Source organism: Citrus sinensis, chromosome 3 (assembly GCF_022201045.2).
Source record: "Citrus sinensis cultivar Valencia sweet orange chromosome 3, DVS_A1.0, whole genome shotgun sequence".
Taxonomy (NCBI): domain Eukaryota; kingdom Viridiplantae; phylum Streptophyta; class Magnoliopsida; order Sapindales; family Rutaceae; genus Citrus; species Citrus sinensis.
The window spans coordinates 41,547,050-41,560,471 of NC_068558.1; the positions used below are offsets into that span (position 1 = coordinate 41,547,050).

Here is a 13,422-nt window from a genome sequence, read left to right on the forward strand (position 1 = left end):
AATTAAATTTGTTGAGAATCAATAGAAAATAGTTAAATTTAGCGAAGAAAAAGATTTGATTAAAATAAAATTAACTTGTTTTTATTTGAAAAGTCTTTTTAAAAGAATTTACTTTTCCTCCTTATTTGAAGAACAAAATTAAGAGAGTTTTTCGGTGACACTTTCAAAATTTGAAAGAAAAAAAAGAGAGAGAGAGAAAGAGTTAACATACCTTAAGATTAAAACATGCTTAAAGTGGAAGCAATTGATTTAAAATCCAATAAACAGCAAAGGAAACTGCATTGATAAACGCTATACCAAAAAGCCCCACTCCCCACTAGCCACAGTTTCAAGATTTTAGCAAGCCATAGATAACAGCTAACAAAATAGTACATTCATTACTTTAAAGTTTCTACTCTATGAGTTCATTTCAATAACAAGCTTACGGGAGCCACTTTCAGCCAAAAAACTTAAAAAAAAGGAGGTAAAAATTATAAAAAGAAAAAAAGGAGAGGGAAAAAAGGAGGGGGGAAGAAGGCATGGCTTTTATGACACATGGTTACATGCAAGCTCGTATCAACCAAAGTACAAGATACAAACTTGTAAGGAGAAACCAATAAACATATCAAAACCCATGCCAACATGCATAAGAACTAGTTACAGCCTGAGATGTTAGGCTCTGGATTCCAATGCCAAGAGTATCTTCTTTCTCGGGCCCTGAAACCAACAATATGAATAAAAAATCTTCTATTAATCATTGCAAAGTAAAGAACAAATAACTGTAATAGATTGAAAATCAGGTATGGCAAAACATCCAAAAGCACATGAAGGCAGCTCACTGCCAAGTAGTTGATTCACAGAGTTAGACTACTAGCCAAATTTGTCAACTAATTTCGATTGAATCTAACAGCATTCAATTTCAAGCATTCTCCATGTGTAGCCAAGAGAAAAAATATACCCAAAAATCATGTTATATTCATCAACTCTTGATCAGGTTAAAAGACACTGATACCTAAGGACATGCATCCCATTTAAAAGGGAGAAATCCCAACCCTGACTGGTCCAGCGTAGGCAGCAGGCAAAATCATAAAATGGGATTACTCTAGGCCAACCAGTCGCACTATAATTCTATTGTTGTGTGCACATTCTTACATCTATATAATGTATCTACTTTTGTATTATTATTTTTTTTTAAAGGAGAAGAAATAATGTATCTACTTAAATATCTATATTCAGGTACAAGTTTATCACATATGAACACAACATAGTACAAAGATAAAGATAGGTGCAACTTTTACATTCTAAAAAAGATTCTCGTCCTTCTTAAAGACCAAAAGGTCCAACTCAAGAAATCGAATCTAGAAGATTTCACCAATCCCCTGCGCCTATTTTCTTGTGGTATCATTATATTTATTTCCATGATAATTGAAGGGATGGAAAAATAAGCGAGTCCAAACAATTGAATCCATAACTAATCATCAGCATAAATACACCAAAAGATATTAAAACAATGTGTACTGTTATTACAGAACTAAAAAAGGGAGTACAGTTAAATTTTCAAAACTAGTCATATTTTCCAAAATAAAGACATCATTTGTGGAACCAATACAATTTAGTATTTGGACAAATATGGATCGCCCTGACAATTAATAAAATGAACATGCATTGTCCACATATCATGATAACAGAACAGGAACTCCAATGGACATATTCAAACATGGTTTCAAAAAATTGACTCCTAGTTCTTAAATGACATGATTGACTAACACGTCCTTGGCAGGGAACCCAAAAAATAAATCTTCAAATTCTCCTATTACATCTAAACAGGAAGCTTCTTGTATTCTGTAAATTATTGCACTGAGATTGAAATCTATTTAAAAAAAAAATTACATATTGCATGTGAGTTTGGGAATTTACCATAGGTATTCCTAAGGCCTTGAGATCCTCATCGGTCATGTGTAAAAGGGCTGTCATATCAACCTGCAGAAGGAGTGGGTCTTAAAAGTAGTAGAAATCCCTAGGATAATGATTGGAAATAACAAGTAAAAATAAAACACAATAAGCAGAAGAATGCAGTAGGTTTACATACCTCCTCTGCTTGAAACGTAATGGAATACTTCTCAAGACCCAATGATCGCAGAAAACCATCCACGGATGTCTCAGCCTGAATGAAAAGATGCAGGCTTAGAATTTCTGAGACAAAAAGAAGGAACAGAAAATACGTGCACATCCGTAGATCTAACTAATACACTGGGAAGCTAAGACCTCAGTTGAAGAGTCCAAACTTAGGTGCGAGGGAGGTGAAAAGACATGCTTAATTTGACCTATTTTACGAAAAACTATTTAAATTTCATACAGACAGACATGTGAACCCTTTTTTTCCTCGTCTATTCCTCAAAATTTATTTAAGACATATCAAACTTAAATCAAGCCTCATTCCAACAGTCCAAATAACTTAGCCTACCATTCTTCTCTTCAAATATCTGGGAAAATACTGGGCTGCTTACTTCATTCAACATTGGAAGAACACATAAAAAGCTCTAGAAAACATAACTATATTAGCAAGGTAAATGGGTGGTGCTTCTAATATGTTTCTTCAGGAAACAATAAGCATTTCACACTTCTGTGCGCTACATGCAAATACAAAAAAAAAAAAAAAATGAAACTTACAGTGTAGCCTCAAGAAAAATTGGCTTGAAATTCTCACCTAAACATGGCCAAAATCTAACCTAAAACAGGATTCTTCCTTACAGCTCTTAGAAATGAATGTAGAGAACTAATATAAAAAGGAAAGCAGAAAATTTATGCCTTTTGCTGATCTTTCTTTTTAGAAGCTGGAACAGCAATTCTTTTGGACTCTGGTTCAGGAGCTTCAACGGCTACACTCTTTCTGGCCAGTTTGGCAGCCTCCAATTTTGGTTTAGGCGGATCAGAGTTCACTGGCTGTGAATTCATTGTCCCAGATAACTTTTCACGAAGATCCCGCACGCCTGAAAGATGCCCCTTTCCACTTTGAGATACTTGCTGTAGACTCTTCTTTTGAAGTTTCAAACGAAGATCTCGAACACCAACTATGCGATCTTCACAAGCCATTAACACACAGTCAAAACCAATTAGAGATGATATTAGTTGCATCCAAGAATAGCAGCAATTTTTAGTTCCAGGTTCACAATCAATCCATACTTGAAGCGTTTGGTTCATCATCAGTGTAAAGATCATGCTCCCACTTGTCAGCTTGCCTTTGCCTGCAAAATATATCATTAGTTCATTACAATGACACGATTATGAAGTCTCAAAAAAAAAAAAAAATCACAGAAACTAACCACCAAAACAAGATTATTTAAATACTATAGTTACTTAAAAGAATTTTGAGCCTTCAAGGGAACACAATATGATACTATCACCAGTCGTTCAAAAGTGAAAAACTCATACCTTACAAGCAAACTCTTAAACTTCAGGAAGCAAGAGCCAGACCAATTTACAGAATAAGACCCAGATCCTAAATTGTAAAACCCAATAATCTCATAACTAAAATATTAATGTGAACTAATTTTCTAAGCTTCTACACGTATCTGATACATAAAGGAAATCAGCACAGCTACAATAGGTAACTGTGAAGTAAAACTCAGTTTCAAATTGAACAAAGCAATTGCAATAAATCACATTAGATTAAAATTACGAACCTTTTGCCAGTGATTGATCGCCTACGAGTAGAATCACCGACGGAATTACCGTTGAGACGCTCCTTAACCGACTGTTTCGCCGCAGCTTCCACTCGATCAGCATACATCTTTTATCTAAATTAAAACCCTAACCCTAGTTTGGCCAAAAATTGAAGAATAATTTGAAATTCTAGAGAGATGGAACCAAAGCTGTCAGCGTAAGTAAATGCAAAGCAATAAGTTTTCAGATATTTTAAACGAGAGAGAAAAAGTGAAATTAATTAGCCAAATTGTTTTTCAACGCATTCTCTGTAAACTTGAAAAATTGGAGAAGCATAAGGGATTTCACTATCCACTACTTCGGCTTTCGAGACGCGGGTGGATGTTAAAGAAAGACAGGGATATTTTCGGAATTTAAAGTTTTCGCTGCCCGAACCCGATTGCGTTGCGGATCGGGGCAGTTGCACTTGTTTTTGGAAATTGCAGCAATAGAGGGAAACCTACTCTTTTTTCAAAGAAATGAAGGGTGCGTTTCGTATCATTTTTTAACTGAGCGTTTTTCGTTTTACAAAAATAATAAAATTGAAAATACATTTGGTCGGACATTTCATTTCTATAATGAGAAATTATGGAGAATGAAATATTTTTATTCTTTAATTTTTCTTAACAAATGCAAAGATCACAATATTTGTGTTATCTAAATTTTGTTTTTCTATCCTACATGCAATTAACGTATGGGACTACATTTTGGTGACTTTTGTGACTTTTTACCACTAAAAAGTCGTGGGCCTCGAAAAGATGTTAAATACAAACATGATACTTTAATTTAAAAATGACAAATACATAGTAGATTTGTTATGTATACAATAATTTGGTTAAAAAATACTTTAATATAAAATAATAAATATTTTTTTGAAATAATTATGGATATTCTATAAATTATTCTATAATATTTTATTTAATAAAACTTTGTAACAATATAAAAACTCATAATTTTATATTAATATTTATTACTACATTATTTTACTTGTTTATTCATTTTTGCAAAAGTATCTAAAATAACAAGAAGATAAATTTAAAATTAACGCATTTCATATAACTATTCTAAAATAATTTTCATAAAAATTATGTCAAATAAATTTTCAAACAAACTACCAAACACATTTTTACTATTTTTCATTTTTAGATTTTAATTTTAAAACAAATTACCAAATGCGTTTACATCTTCACAAAAAACTAATCCTTCTTATCTTCTAAATGAAAACTAAAAAAACCATTTGAAAAATAATACCAAACACACCCAAAAATACCCACGAGGGAGCAACTCATTCTTTCATGCCCTAATATACATTGAGGTTAAATATTTTTGGGCTACAGGCGGAAATGATTAGGGTAGTTTTTCAATTATTTTATGAAACATTTTCAATTATTTTTTGTTTTAACAAATATATCCACGAAACATTATATATCTTTTTAAAATTAAAGTGAAGATATATTAAAATTCAATTCTCATTTCAAATTTACGACATGTGCGTATTTCATCATATCATAAAAGATTATGATAAATGAGCTTAAAATATAAAGGTGAAAATAAATAAAGAAGAAAAGACTTCTCAAAAAAAATAATTCTACCGCCACAATTACTTATACAAATTAATATGATATAACATAATTAATTAATTAATTAAGAATTTAAACAATAAAACAATCTGTCCTGACAAATAGCAAAGAAAGTTTCAAATATTGTATTGGATTTACATGCTGTATCCAATGTAACAATCTCTCCTCAGATAAAGAGGATGTAAAAAGTAATAAACGCACCGTACATTGTCCTTTACAATTGTTGGTGGTTTAGAGAAAGAAAAAAGAAAACCGAACAGGGGAAGAATTGGATCTTCATGGGAGCTGAAATTCTCCATTTCCATTCATTATCATAGTCTTAGCTTTGAACAGTGCAATATTCCCTCATAAAAGAATAGAAAAAAAAAACCCAGCATAAGACAAATAATTGTTGGAAGATAAATGGATATGTTATATGTTTGTCTTCATATGATCTGTACGCAGATTCTTTCGAAACTTTAGACCATAGATACGGAACTGGATATTCATATAACACTAATCCTCTTTTAGCCACCGAGAAGGCCAAAGAAGGGATTTGTCATTGCAGACCTTAATAAGGAACCAGCTGCGTTTAACCTTTCCATGTCAAGTTTGTCGCTAGGAAGATGCAAGAAATCACCCCCTTCAGTTTTCTCAAATCCACAAAGCTCAAGAAACTCAATTCCTCCTTTCATACTCCCAACCCTATCCTGTTTCGAAATGGTAAAAGAAGATATTATTGAGAATAATCATGACGATAACATAGAAAAGCTGCTAATCGCGTTTACAAAAAGCATTCTCAGAGAAAAGAACAAAAAGATGTATTCAGTAAATTATAACCATCCAGGGTTAGAAAAAAGTCTCCATGAGCAATCTACTTTTATTGCCTAGCAGCTGTGGAATAGATGGGTCCCGTGCAGTGCCTGAAAGAAAACATGCGACTTTCAAGAAACGTATGCCGCCTCAATTAATAAAGGTGAGGACTCTTTGCTAGGCATCCTTGTGATCAAATGTGTTATTTCTCTACCAATTGCCATTTTATATGCTCATAATACCCCTATCGGTCTAATAAAGTAAAGTTTGATAGAACAAACACAATGCTTTGTATCAGTTGATGAAATATGTGATAATAACTAAACCTAAAAGTTTCATTGAATCTGAAGAAACTAGGACCTAGAAGGAGTCAAAAATGTAGGGTGGTTAAAATACAACATTTCACTGATTCTAAAGGTCACCATACAGTTCATTCACATACAAATGCCAGGAAGAGTGCTTTACCTGAAATAATGGGTTGCCAAGTCGAATCTTCCTATATTTTTCCTCATTGGGATTCTTTACAATGTTTCCAACATAAATCAAAAGAGTTTGAAAGGCCCTTTTTACTCTGGCATCATCCTCCTAGACCCAAAATCAAAAAATAAATATGTTGAACTGGAGAAGCTTTTGATAGTAATTAGTGAACATGTCCAAATCAAGACTATTAAGTAATACTAAGCAGCATATTAAATTCTCAGTTCATGAGGATGGAAATTTTTAGAGACTTAAAAATGACCTAGAAAATCTCAGGTTCATAGTCTATTTTTAAATATAGAATTCCAGTTAATTGGGGTTTCTGTTTCAATTGGATGTCTTCAAACACTTTCTGTAAACTGTGCTTATGCATGAATTTCATGCAATTCAATTGCAAATTTAATCTATCTTACAGAATTCACCATTATTTTTAATGAATTTCTTTATGTAGCCTTATAGCCAAACGCATTACTGACTTTTCGGCTCTTCTGCTTGTTAAAAAATAAAGATAAAGATGGTATTTCTAATACCTTATGATTGCGCCTGAGAGACCTTAAACATTCTCTCATTTTCTCAGCCTTTGTGATAGTCATAACAGGCAAAGAGGTCTACAATTTTAACAGGATAAGAAAAACACATCAATGTCAGCATATGTTTAGGCCAGATAGAAATTCCATGTATATAAGATTTTTCTTCCAACCTTACCATTTTATCCTGTACAATAGGCTTTGAAGGATTTAAAGTTACGGGGTTTTCTGATGGGAATCCAAGCTGCCGCCTTCTTTCTACCTGTGAAGACATACCCACAATTCTTGGGAGTCACACGACAGTTTTGAGAACACTAAGATTTTTGGAACGGCTGTTGCTTAAAATAAGAAACATAAAAATGCAGAGTCAATTTTAGCATAGATTTTCAAAGATTATTTACAATTTTACATCACTGATTCCAGATGCTTTAATAGTGTAATCAGTCCTCTAGAACAGTTAATTAAGTTTTTACCCATGACTTTAAAATCTCTCTGGTCCACTATTATCCAATTGAAAAATTTTCAAATATTTACTTTTCTAGAATATTTTTCTCATGAAATTTCTTTGTTTCTTTGGGAAGGGTCACTAGTTATGAAACAGTCATGATTAGCATTACTTTTTTCAAAAAATTGACAGAGAATCAATGTTGTTAACCTTGGCTCATAAGTTAAAGGAGAAAGGTTTTCAAAGTCTCAAGTACAAATACCAAAACTCTTATCTGGTATGCTTGAGATCTCATCTTCAAGCAGTCAAAGCAAAATATATAAAAAACTGTGATAAATAACTAACAAACACCTTATCTGCTTCTATTTTCTGACGAATTTTCTGCCTTGCTCTTTTCACTTCCTCTTTCTCAGCTTTCCTCGTGGCTAAGAAGCTGAGAAACAGATTGCATCCAAAAGTAGGAAAGAATAGGATATGTTAAAAATGAAATGGATAAAGTATCCATGACATGGCATACAAACAGCAGTTACTGGAATAAGACAGACCGTTGCCTTTCATTTTCCGCAGCAGTTAGATTTGCCTCAAGTAACTCCTTACCTGCATGTATTCTTTGCTGTAACCGATGTAGCACCTAGGTAAGCAACATCTAAAACCTTGAGAGGAGGAAGCAGTTAACAACCAAAATAATGGAAATGCTACCATAGGCGAAACACTAATCAGAACTCCAAAATAGACGTAAATGCCAGATTGATGTTCACAGGGCAAGTAGTAATGAAATGTGGCTCAATAAAGACAAATCTAGGTAACAGCATTATTATCCTCAAAATATTATAAAATGAGTTATGCAAATCAGTCAGAAGGCTTGGCGGTCAAAGCAATCCTAAAAGTAAACACTCTTAATGATTTGAAAATGTCCACAAATTAGCAGAATCTTCATGTAGTGGAATTCGTACCATTATTATTCACAATAACATCTCTATATATAGAGAGCATCTAGCATTATTTTTTGGGTTTTGCTCCATGGAAGCAGAAAACATATGATCCAGATGATATTCAACACTGGCAAAATCTCAATTAGATATCCTTATTCTATAGAAGGATACAGAACATTAGCTTCTATGGACCAAATTATGATCGCATAATCTCAACAATATTCCTAGGAAACAAAATGGGAACATACAAATTAGAGAATGAAAATAGTGGCTTAAAGACTAAGCAAAAGTCTTATATTATTGAATTCTTTGGCATACATATTTAGAGAGATAGGGAGCATGATTATGTCCCTGTCTGATTGCCTAAAATTATAAAGATTGCAGAAAACTATCATAGGACAATAGGGAGGAGTAGACTACAAACTACCTTCTCGCTGTTGCTTTCCGGTTTCTTTTCTTCTTCTTTCCTCTGGTGAGCTCGATCCCTGAGAATGAAGAACAATAGTAGAAGTGAAAGGGGAGGGAGAGAGCTTATATGTTCAGAAGAAAATACAGGATCAATCTAGAAAACATTCAGAGTGTAAATATGCAAATGGACATAATGAGAGAAGAAGAAGCTGCAGAGTTTTTCATCAAAGAGTACTCTATTTGGGTGGGGGTGTTGGGGATGACCTTTTTTCCTGCGCTTTCTTTTCCACTTCTTCCATCATATGATCTGGCTGAGGAGATTCAATTTCAATGTTGACAGCTATCTGAAATGAATTGAACAGATGAGACAAATATCCAGTGATAGTTCGAAAAAGATAAGATCTTTCAAAGGTCATATGCTAGACTATTTAACTTATGAACCTAATTTTCCATCTTATCACATCTCGCGCTCCTTATATGAAAATGAAAGAATAGAAGCCATGGAAAACTATGAAATGCTATTTGATGATTTGATAATTGATCAAACCATCAATTTGAGAGGTAGATGTGCAGATGAGAATTTATTTAACAGAGAAAAACCTCGATTCTATATCATGACACAAAATCTAGGCATATGGAGCGCCATCATCTGCATAATAGCTTTGCTTAAGTATTACATTTCTCTAATTCTCAGGTCTACCAACCCCAAAATCACCATTGGAGTAAATAGTAAAAAACTATCATATTCAGAGAATATAATGTCCCAGTAATCAACCACATAAGTTATCATGTGTTTTAGAAGCCCTGATCTGTCACTATATATCCAATAAAACACTTATGGTTCCAGTTCCCAGCTGCCTACCAGAACTGCAAATCCTGCTCTTAGTTCTCTTTGTCCAAATTGTAACATCATTTCATAAACTAACTTTAATGTAGAGGAGCTAGCTCTTCTTCCCCACATCAATACAATAGATGAAGTAGTCATTTAGTTAGACCTTGCCTACGAGCATACATCATTATGCAGTAGAATTCCCAAATGAAAAGAGAACAATTGGGACTGTAAAAAGATAGGAATGGGGAATTAGAAAGAAACAAAAGAATTTGCCAAGATGAAAGATCATGTTCATACCAAAGGCATCTCATCGTCCTCAGCATCGTTCTCATGATCAACGATCCAATTTATAGCATCCTCAAGGCTACCATTGCCTGGAAAGAAAAGACAAAAAGAAAAATTCAATTTTTTGCATATGAAATTAAAAACAATTAGAAACTAATGTAATTTCCAAAGTCAATTTATATCCACAAAATAGGCCTAAGCACCAGAATAATGAAGCGCCCGCGCTGCTCGAGCAAGTGGGAATCCAAATCCTTCCAGTTCCTTGAGCAGTTTCTTGTCTACTTCCAAGACGGTCGTCTCTAAATGAAAGTACAAAATTGCTCGCTTTATTTAGAAAATATCAAATCTTAATGTCAAAGCAATCAACAATAGATTGATGTCTGTTTTAATTTTGAATCCAAACAAACAAATAGTAGCATTGAAATTGAAAGAAGCAACAAGCGATTCATATTCATACCGTGATCGGACGGCATTGAAGATTGGAGCCAGCAGAATGGCGTCGTTGAATGGCTGGCATCCAAATGAGGTTTTTAATACGGCGTGGTTGAGACTTCTAGTGGCTTCAGAGAAGCCTTGCAACCGAAGCATTTGAGAGATTGGGAAACTATTGAAGGCTCGGTACTGATTCTAACAGTCGATAATACTTTGTTCGCTGCCTCGTTCACAAGAAAAGAACTTGCTTTCCCTTTCCCAGCCGTGAAATGCAATCCCTGTACTTCTATTCTATTCAGTTGATCTGTTGAAAACGCCACCGTTTTTTACTGCAACAAATGGCGCCAAATGCAGGTTTTAATTTCACATTTCACCTTTACTTTGTTTAGGTAATAAAGCCCACCAATGGGCTAGGCTTTAATGCAAATAAACTAATTAATAATTATAGTGTAAAGTTTGTTCTTTATTTTTTTTGAGATATGAACAAATTTGTATTTAGCTGAAACACAAATGAATCTAAATATAAATATTTGAAAAATATATTTGTTTAATTATTTACTGTTTGAATAATATATATTTTTAATTATTTAATATTTGAATATAAGTAATATTTTTTAATAAATTAAAAGAACGTAAATATGGTTGTTTGACATGAATTTAAAAAATAAATAAGTAAATTAAAAAAATGAAGTCTAAAATTAGTAAAATTTTAACAAACAAACGGCATCGTGCAAAAGCTGAAAAAAAAATAAATATTCTAAATACGTAATTGAATTAAAACTTGAAAAGTAAACGGAAATTTATAACATTGACCACAAAAGTTTTGTAATTTGCAAAACTAATCCCTCCAACTTTTTGAAAGTTATGTCAATTAATATTTAAAAAAGTTGAATTAAACGATTTTCTGATAATACTCTTACCAATCATGCCAATAACAATATCATGTGCTTAATTTACACAAAATTAACCAATGGGTTCTTAGTTCATTCGTAATAATGCCTGCCAGCAATTAATGGTCCAAGCAATTAAAAATTAAGACTCGATTATCTTTCAAAATAAGTCGATAATCTTTTGCTTACAAAAAGTTCCGATAATTTCTAATTGTATATATCTGTAAATTTTTAATTGTAATATCAGTGAGTCAAAAAAGATTACACAAAATTAAAACAATTAATAAAAGTTTTGAAATTAATATTAAAAAGGGTGACTTTTACTGTTTTACACGTGTTATGTCAACAATTGCAAAAACATGAAACGTGGTCGTTTGATATAGTGATATCATACGGAATATGGTAAAGAGGACGTTTGATACAGTGATACACTGATATTGTCCAAAAGGACGTTTACACGTGAGGACAAGTGGAAAAACCTGAAACGTTGTCGTTTTCAATAGACGGGGAGGCAAAAAAAGCGAAAATACAGGGCCGCGGTAAGAATTACGGAAAGTACTTGAGAAACATCCAGAAGGCGTTAGGAGTTAGAATCAAGTAGACCGACAATCACCATGCACGAACAAATATTACAACCAGAAAGCGGAGAGAGAATTAGAGACGCTCAAAGTCCGAGAGAAGGAGAAACCGGAGATAGAATTATTCAATGAGCAATCCGAGAACAATAAAACTGTTCTGCCCGTCAGTGTCGAACCTAATTCAGTTTGTGGCATGGGACGAGCAGAGACTCGACTTGGGGTCCATAGCCCGCGCGTTTGGACTGGATCCATCAACTGTCAAGCTCAACGGTCACTTCATCAGCAGAGGGTTCGATTTTGTATCCAGCTCTGTCACTTGGAGGCCGTTGATTAAGTTTTTCTCGGCTAAGGGATTGTCCACTGGAAAGGACGATAAGGACGCACTCATTGTTGACGGCAAGCTCTCCAAAGTTGGCAGCAAGCGTAAGTTCCTTTCAATTCCTTATGTGCTTATTCAGTGTTAGTTTTTTAATATATGGGGACTTATTTTTAGTTGTAAATTTCGAAGCCATTTGTTCCATTCTTGCCTTTTCCAGGATTGCATAATTCTGGGGATACTTTAGTTGAGACTCCTGGTAAATTTGCAGCCCCTGTCTGTAGCATTTGTCGGAGGCCATTGGCTGAAGATATCAACTTGTTCAAGAATAAAAAGCTGAAAGATAGCAGCTCAGGTAAAGTTTTAAGGGTTGGTAATAATCTTTTTATACAAATTTCTGATTTCTTAGTGCACTTGCATTGATTAGGGAGAGTGGCTATGAAATTTGTTCATTATGCATAAAGATGAACAGTGTGTGACTGATTTTAAGTTTTGATGTTTAGGATATGAAGAAGGAGATCATCATGCGGCCATGAGCAATGGCCTTGGCTTAAAGAGAAAGCACTCGCTGGAAGATCTCTGTTTACTCAAGAAGCTGAAGATAAAAGAGTCCAATTCAGGTACATAATAAACTCAAGTTCTCTCATCTGTATTTGGCATTGCCTTTGCTATTTACAGCTTTTGCCCGACCCGCATATCATTTGTTTTGTTTGCTGTTTTCAGATTGTCAGGGATCAGCAAATAAACATTGCAGCACTTTTTCAAGGACCCAATTTACATGCAGTCACATGAGTGACAGTGTGAAAGGACCAAGAGAAAATGAGGTGATTACTGCCACTCCTTGCAAAAGAATCAGATGAAGCATACGTCTCCTTCTTTTGGGTTGATTTTTTTCTCGGAGAAAATAAACCTTCTTAACAATCATAGAAGACCGACTTTGTAAATGATAAGCAATGTGGGTGAATGAGGGAAGTCAAAAACACTTGTAAAATCTGGTGATGGTATGGTGAATCGTAACATGCCATTTCAACAGCATGCAGCAGATAATTCATGCTATTGAATACTGATCAGCAGAGAATTTGATGTCCAGTTTCATTTATTGAAGTAATTCATCATGACTTCTATTTTATTTCCTTCTTCGTGGATAAAGGAGCTTTTACACTTAAAAAAATATTTTTAAAAATTAGTGTACTCTTCCCAATTATTTGCTTTTCAGAGTTAACTCAAGACTTGATGACCTACCAATA

At 33.7% G+C, this 13,422-nt stretch overlaps 3 protein-coding genes across 5 annotated transcripts; 1 reads left to right on the forward strand and 2 right to left on the reverse strand.

Moving 5' to 3' along the window:
- Positions 1 to 351: 351 nt before the first annotated feature.
- Positions 352 to 4,071, reverse strand: LOC102610489 (uncharacterized). Its single transcript, XM_006479195.4, has 6 exons — positions 3,663 to 4,071; positions 3,163 to 3,224; positions 2,788 to 3,059; positions 2,069 to 2,143; positions 1,897 to 1,959; positions 352 to 696 (listed from the first exon to the last, which is right to left on the reverse strand). Exons 1-6 carry the CDS (start codon positions 3,767 to 3,769, stop codon positions 652 to 654), a joined length of 624 nt encoding a protein of 207 aa, XP_006479258.2. The 5' UTR covers positions 3,770 to 4,071; the 3' UTR covers positions 352 to 651.
- A 1,696-nt stretch (positions 4,072 to 5,767) lies between these two features.
- Positions 5,768 to 10,704, reverse strand: LOC102610787 (uncharacterized). Of its 2 annotated transcripts, XM_006479196.4 has the most exons (11): positions 10,417 to 10,697; positions 10,163 to 10,258; positions 9,972 to 10,048; positions 9,107 to 9,186; positions 8,862 to 8,919; positions 8,048 to 8,133; positions 7,854 to 7,935; positions 7,236 to 7,319; positions 7,061 to 7,138; positions 6,519 to 6,638; positions 5,768 to 5,950 (listed from the first exon to the last, which is right to left on the reverse strand). In XM_006479196.4, exons 1-11 carry the CDS (start codon positions 10,430 to 10,432, stop codon positions 5,768 to 5,770), a joined length of 960 nt encoding a protein of 319 aa, XP_006479259.2. In that variant the 5' UTR covers positions 10,433 to 10,697. The 2 variants fall into 2 exon arrangements, with proteins under 2 accessions (XP_006479259.2, XP_015386092.2); XM_015530606.3 differs by lacking the exon at positions 6,519 to 6,638 and having other exon boundaries at positions 10,417 to 10,704.
- Positions 10,705 to 11,847: 1,143 nt separating this feature from the next.
- On the forward strand, positions 11,848 to 13,304 carry LOC102611090 (uncharacterized). 2 transcript variants are annotated; one of them, XM_025098735.2, is made up of 4 exons: positions 11,848 to 12,282; positions 12,447 to 12,530; positions 12,679 to 12,795; positions 12,899 to 13,304. In XM_025098735.2, exons 1-4 carry the CDS (start codon positions 11,988 to 11,990, stop codon positions 13,033 to 13,035), a joined length of 633 nt encoding a protein of 210 aa, XP_024954503.2. In that variant the 5' UTR covers positions 11,848 to 11,987; the 3' UTR covers positions 13,036 to 13,304. The 2 variants fall into 2 exon arrangements, with proteins under 2 accessions (XP_024954503.2, XP_024954502.2); XM_025098734.2 differs by having other exon boundaries at positions 11,850 to 12,282; positions 12,396 to 12,530.
- The last annotated feature ends 118 nt before the right edge of the window (positions 13,305 to 13,422 follow it).

What these genes read in the sequence shown, in the direction of transcription:
- LOC102610489 (XM_006479195.4), bottom strand. Translation starts at nt 3,769, where the DNA reads ATGTATGCTGATCGAGTGGAAGCTGCGGCGAAACAGTCGGTTAAGGAG. An exon ending in CGATCAATCACTGGCAAAAG is followed by an intron (nt 3,225 to 3,662) that starts GTTCGTAATTTT and finishes TATATTTTGCAG; the next exon opens with GCAAAGGCAAGCTGACAAGT. An exon ending in TTACGTTTCAAGCAGAGGAG is followed by an intron (nt 1,960 to 2,068) that starts GTATGTAAACCT and finishes CTCCTTCTGCAG; the next exon opens with GTTGATATGACAGCCCTTTT.
- LOC102610787 (XM_006479196.4), bottom strand. An exon ending in AAGAAAGCGCAGGAAAAAAG is followed by an intron (nt 8,920 to 9,106) that starts GTCATCCCCAAC and finishes CTTCATTCTCAG; the next exon opens with GGATCGAGCTCACCAGAGGA. An exon ending in CTCTCAGGCGCAATCATAAG is followed by an intron (nt 6,639 to 7,060) that starts GTATTAGAAATA and finishes TTTTGGGTCTAG; the next exon opens with GAGGATGATGCCAGAGTAAA.
- LOC102611090 (XM_025098734.2), top strand. Translation starts at nt 11,988, where the DNA reads ATGAGCAATCCGAGAACAATAAAACTGTTCTGCCCGTCAGTGTCGAAC. An exon ending in GCTGAAAGATAGCAGCTCAG is followed by an intron (nt 12,531 to 12,678) that starts GTAAAGTTTTAA and finishes TTTGATGTTTAG; the next exon opens with GATATGAAGAAGGAGATCAT. An exon ending in GATAAAAGAGTCCAATTCAG is followed by an intron (nt 12,796 to 12,898) that starts GTACATAATAAA and finishes TGCTGTTTTCAG; the next exon opens with ATTGTCAGGGATCAGCAAAT.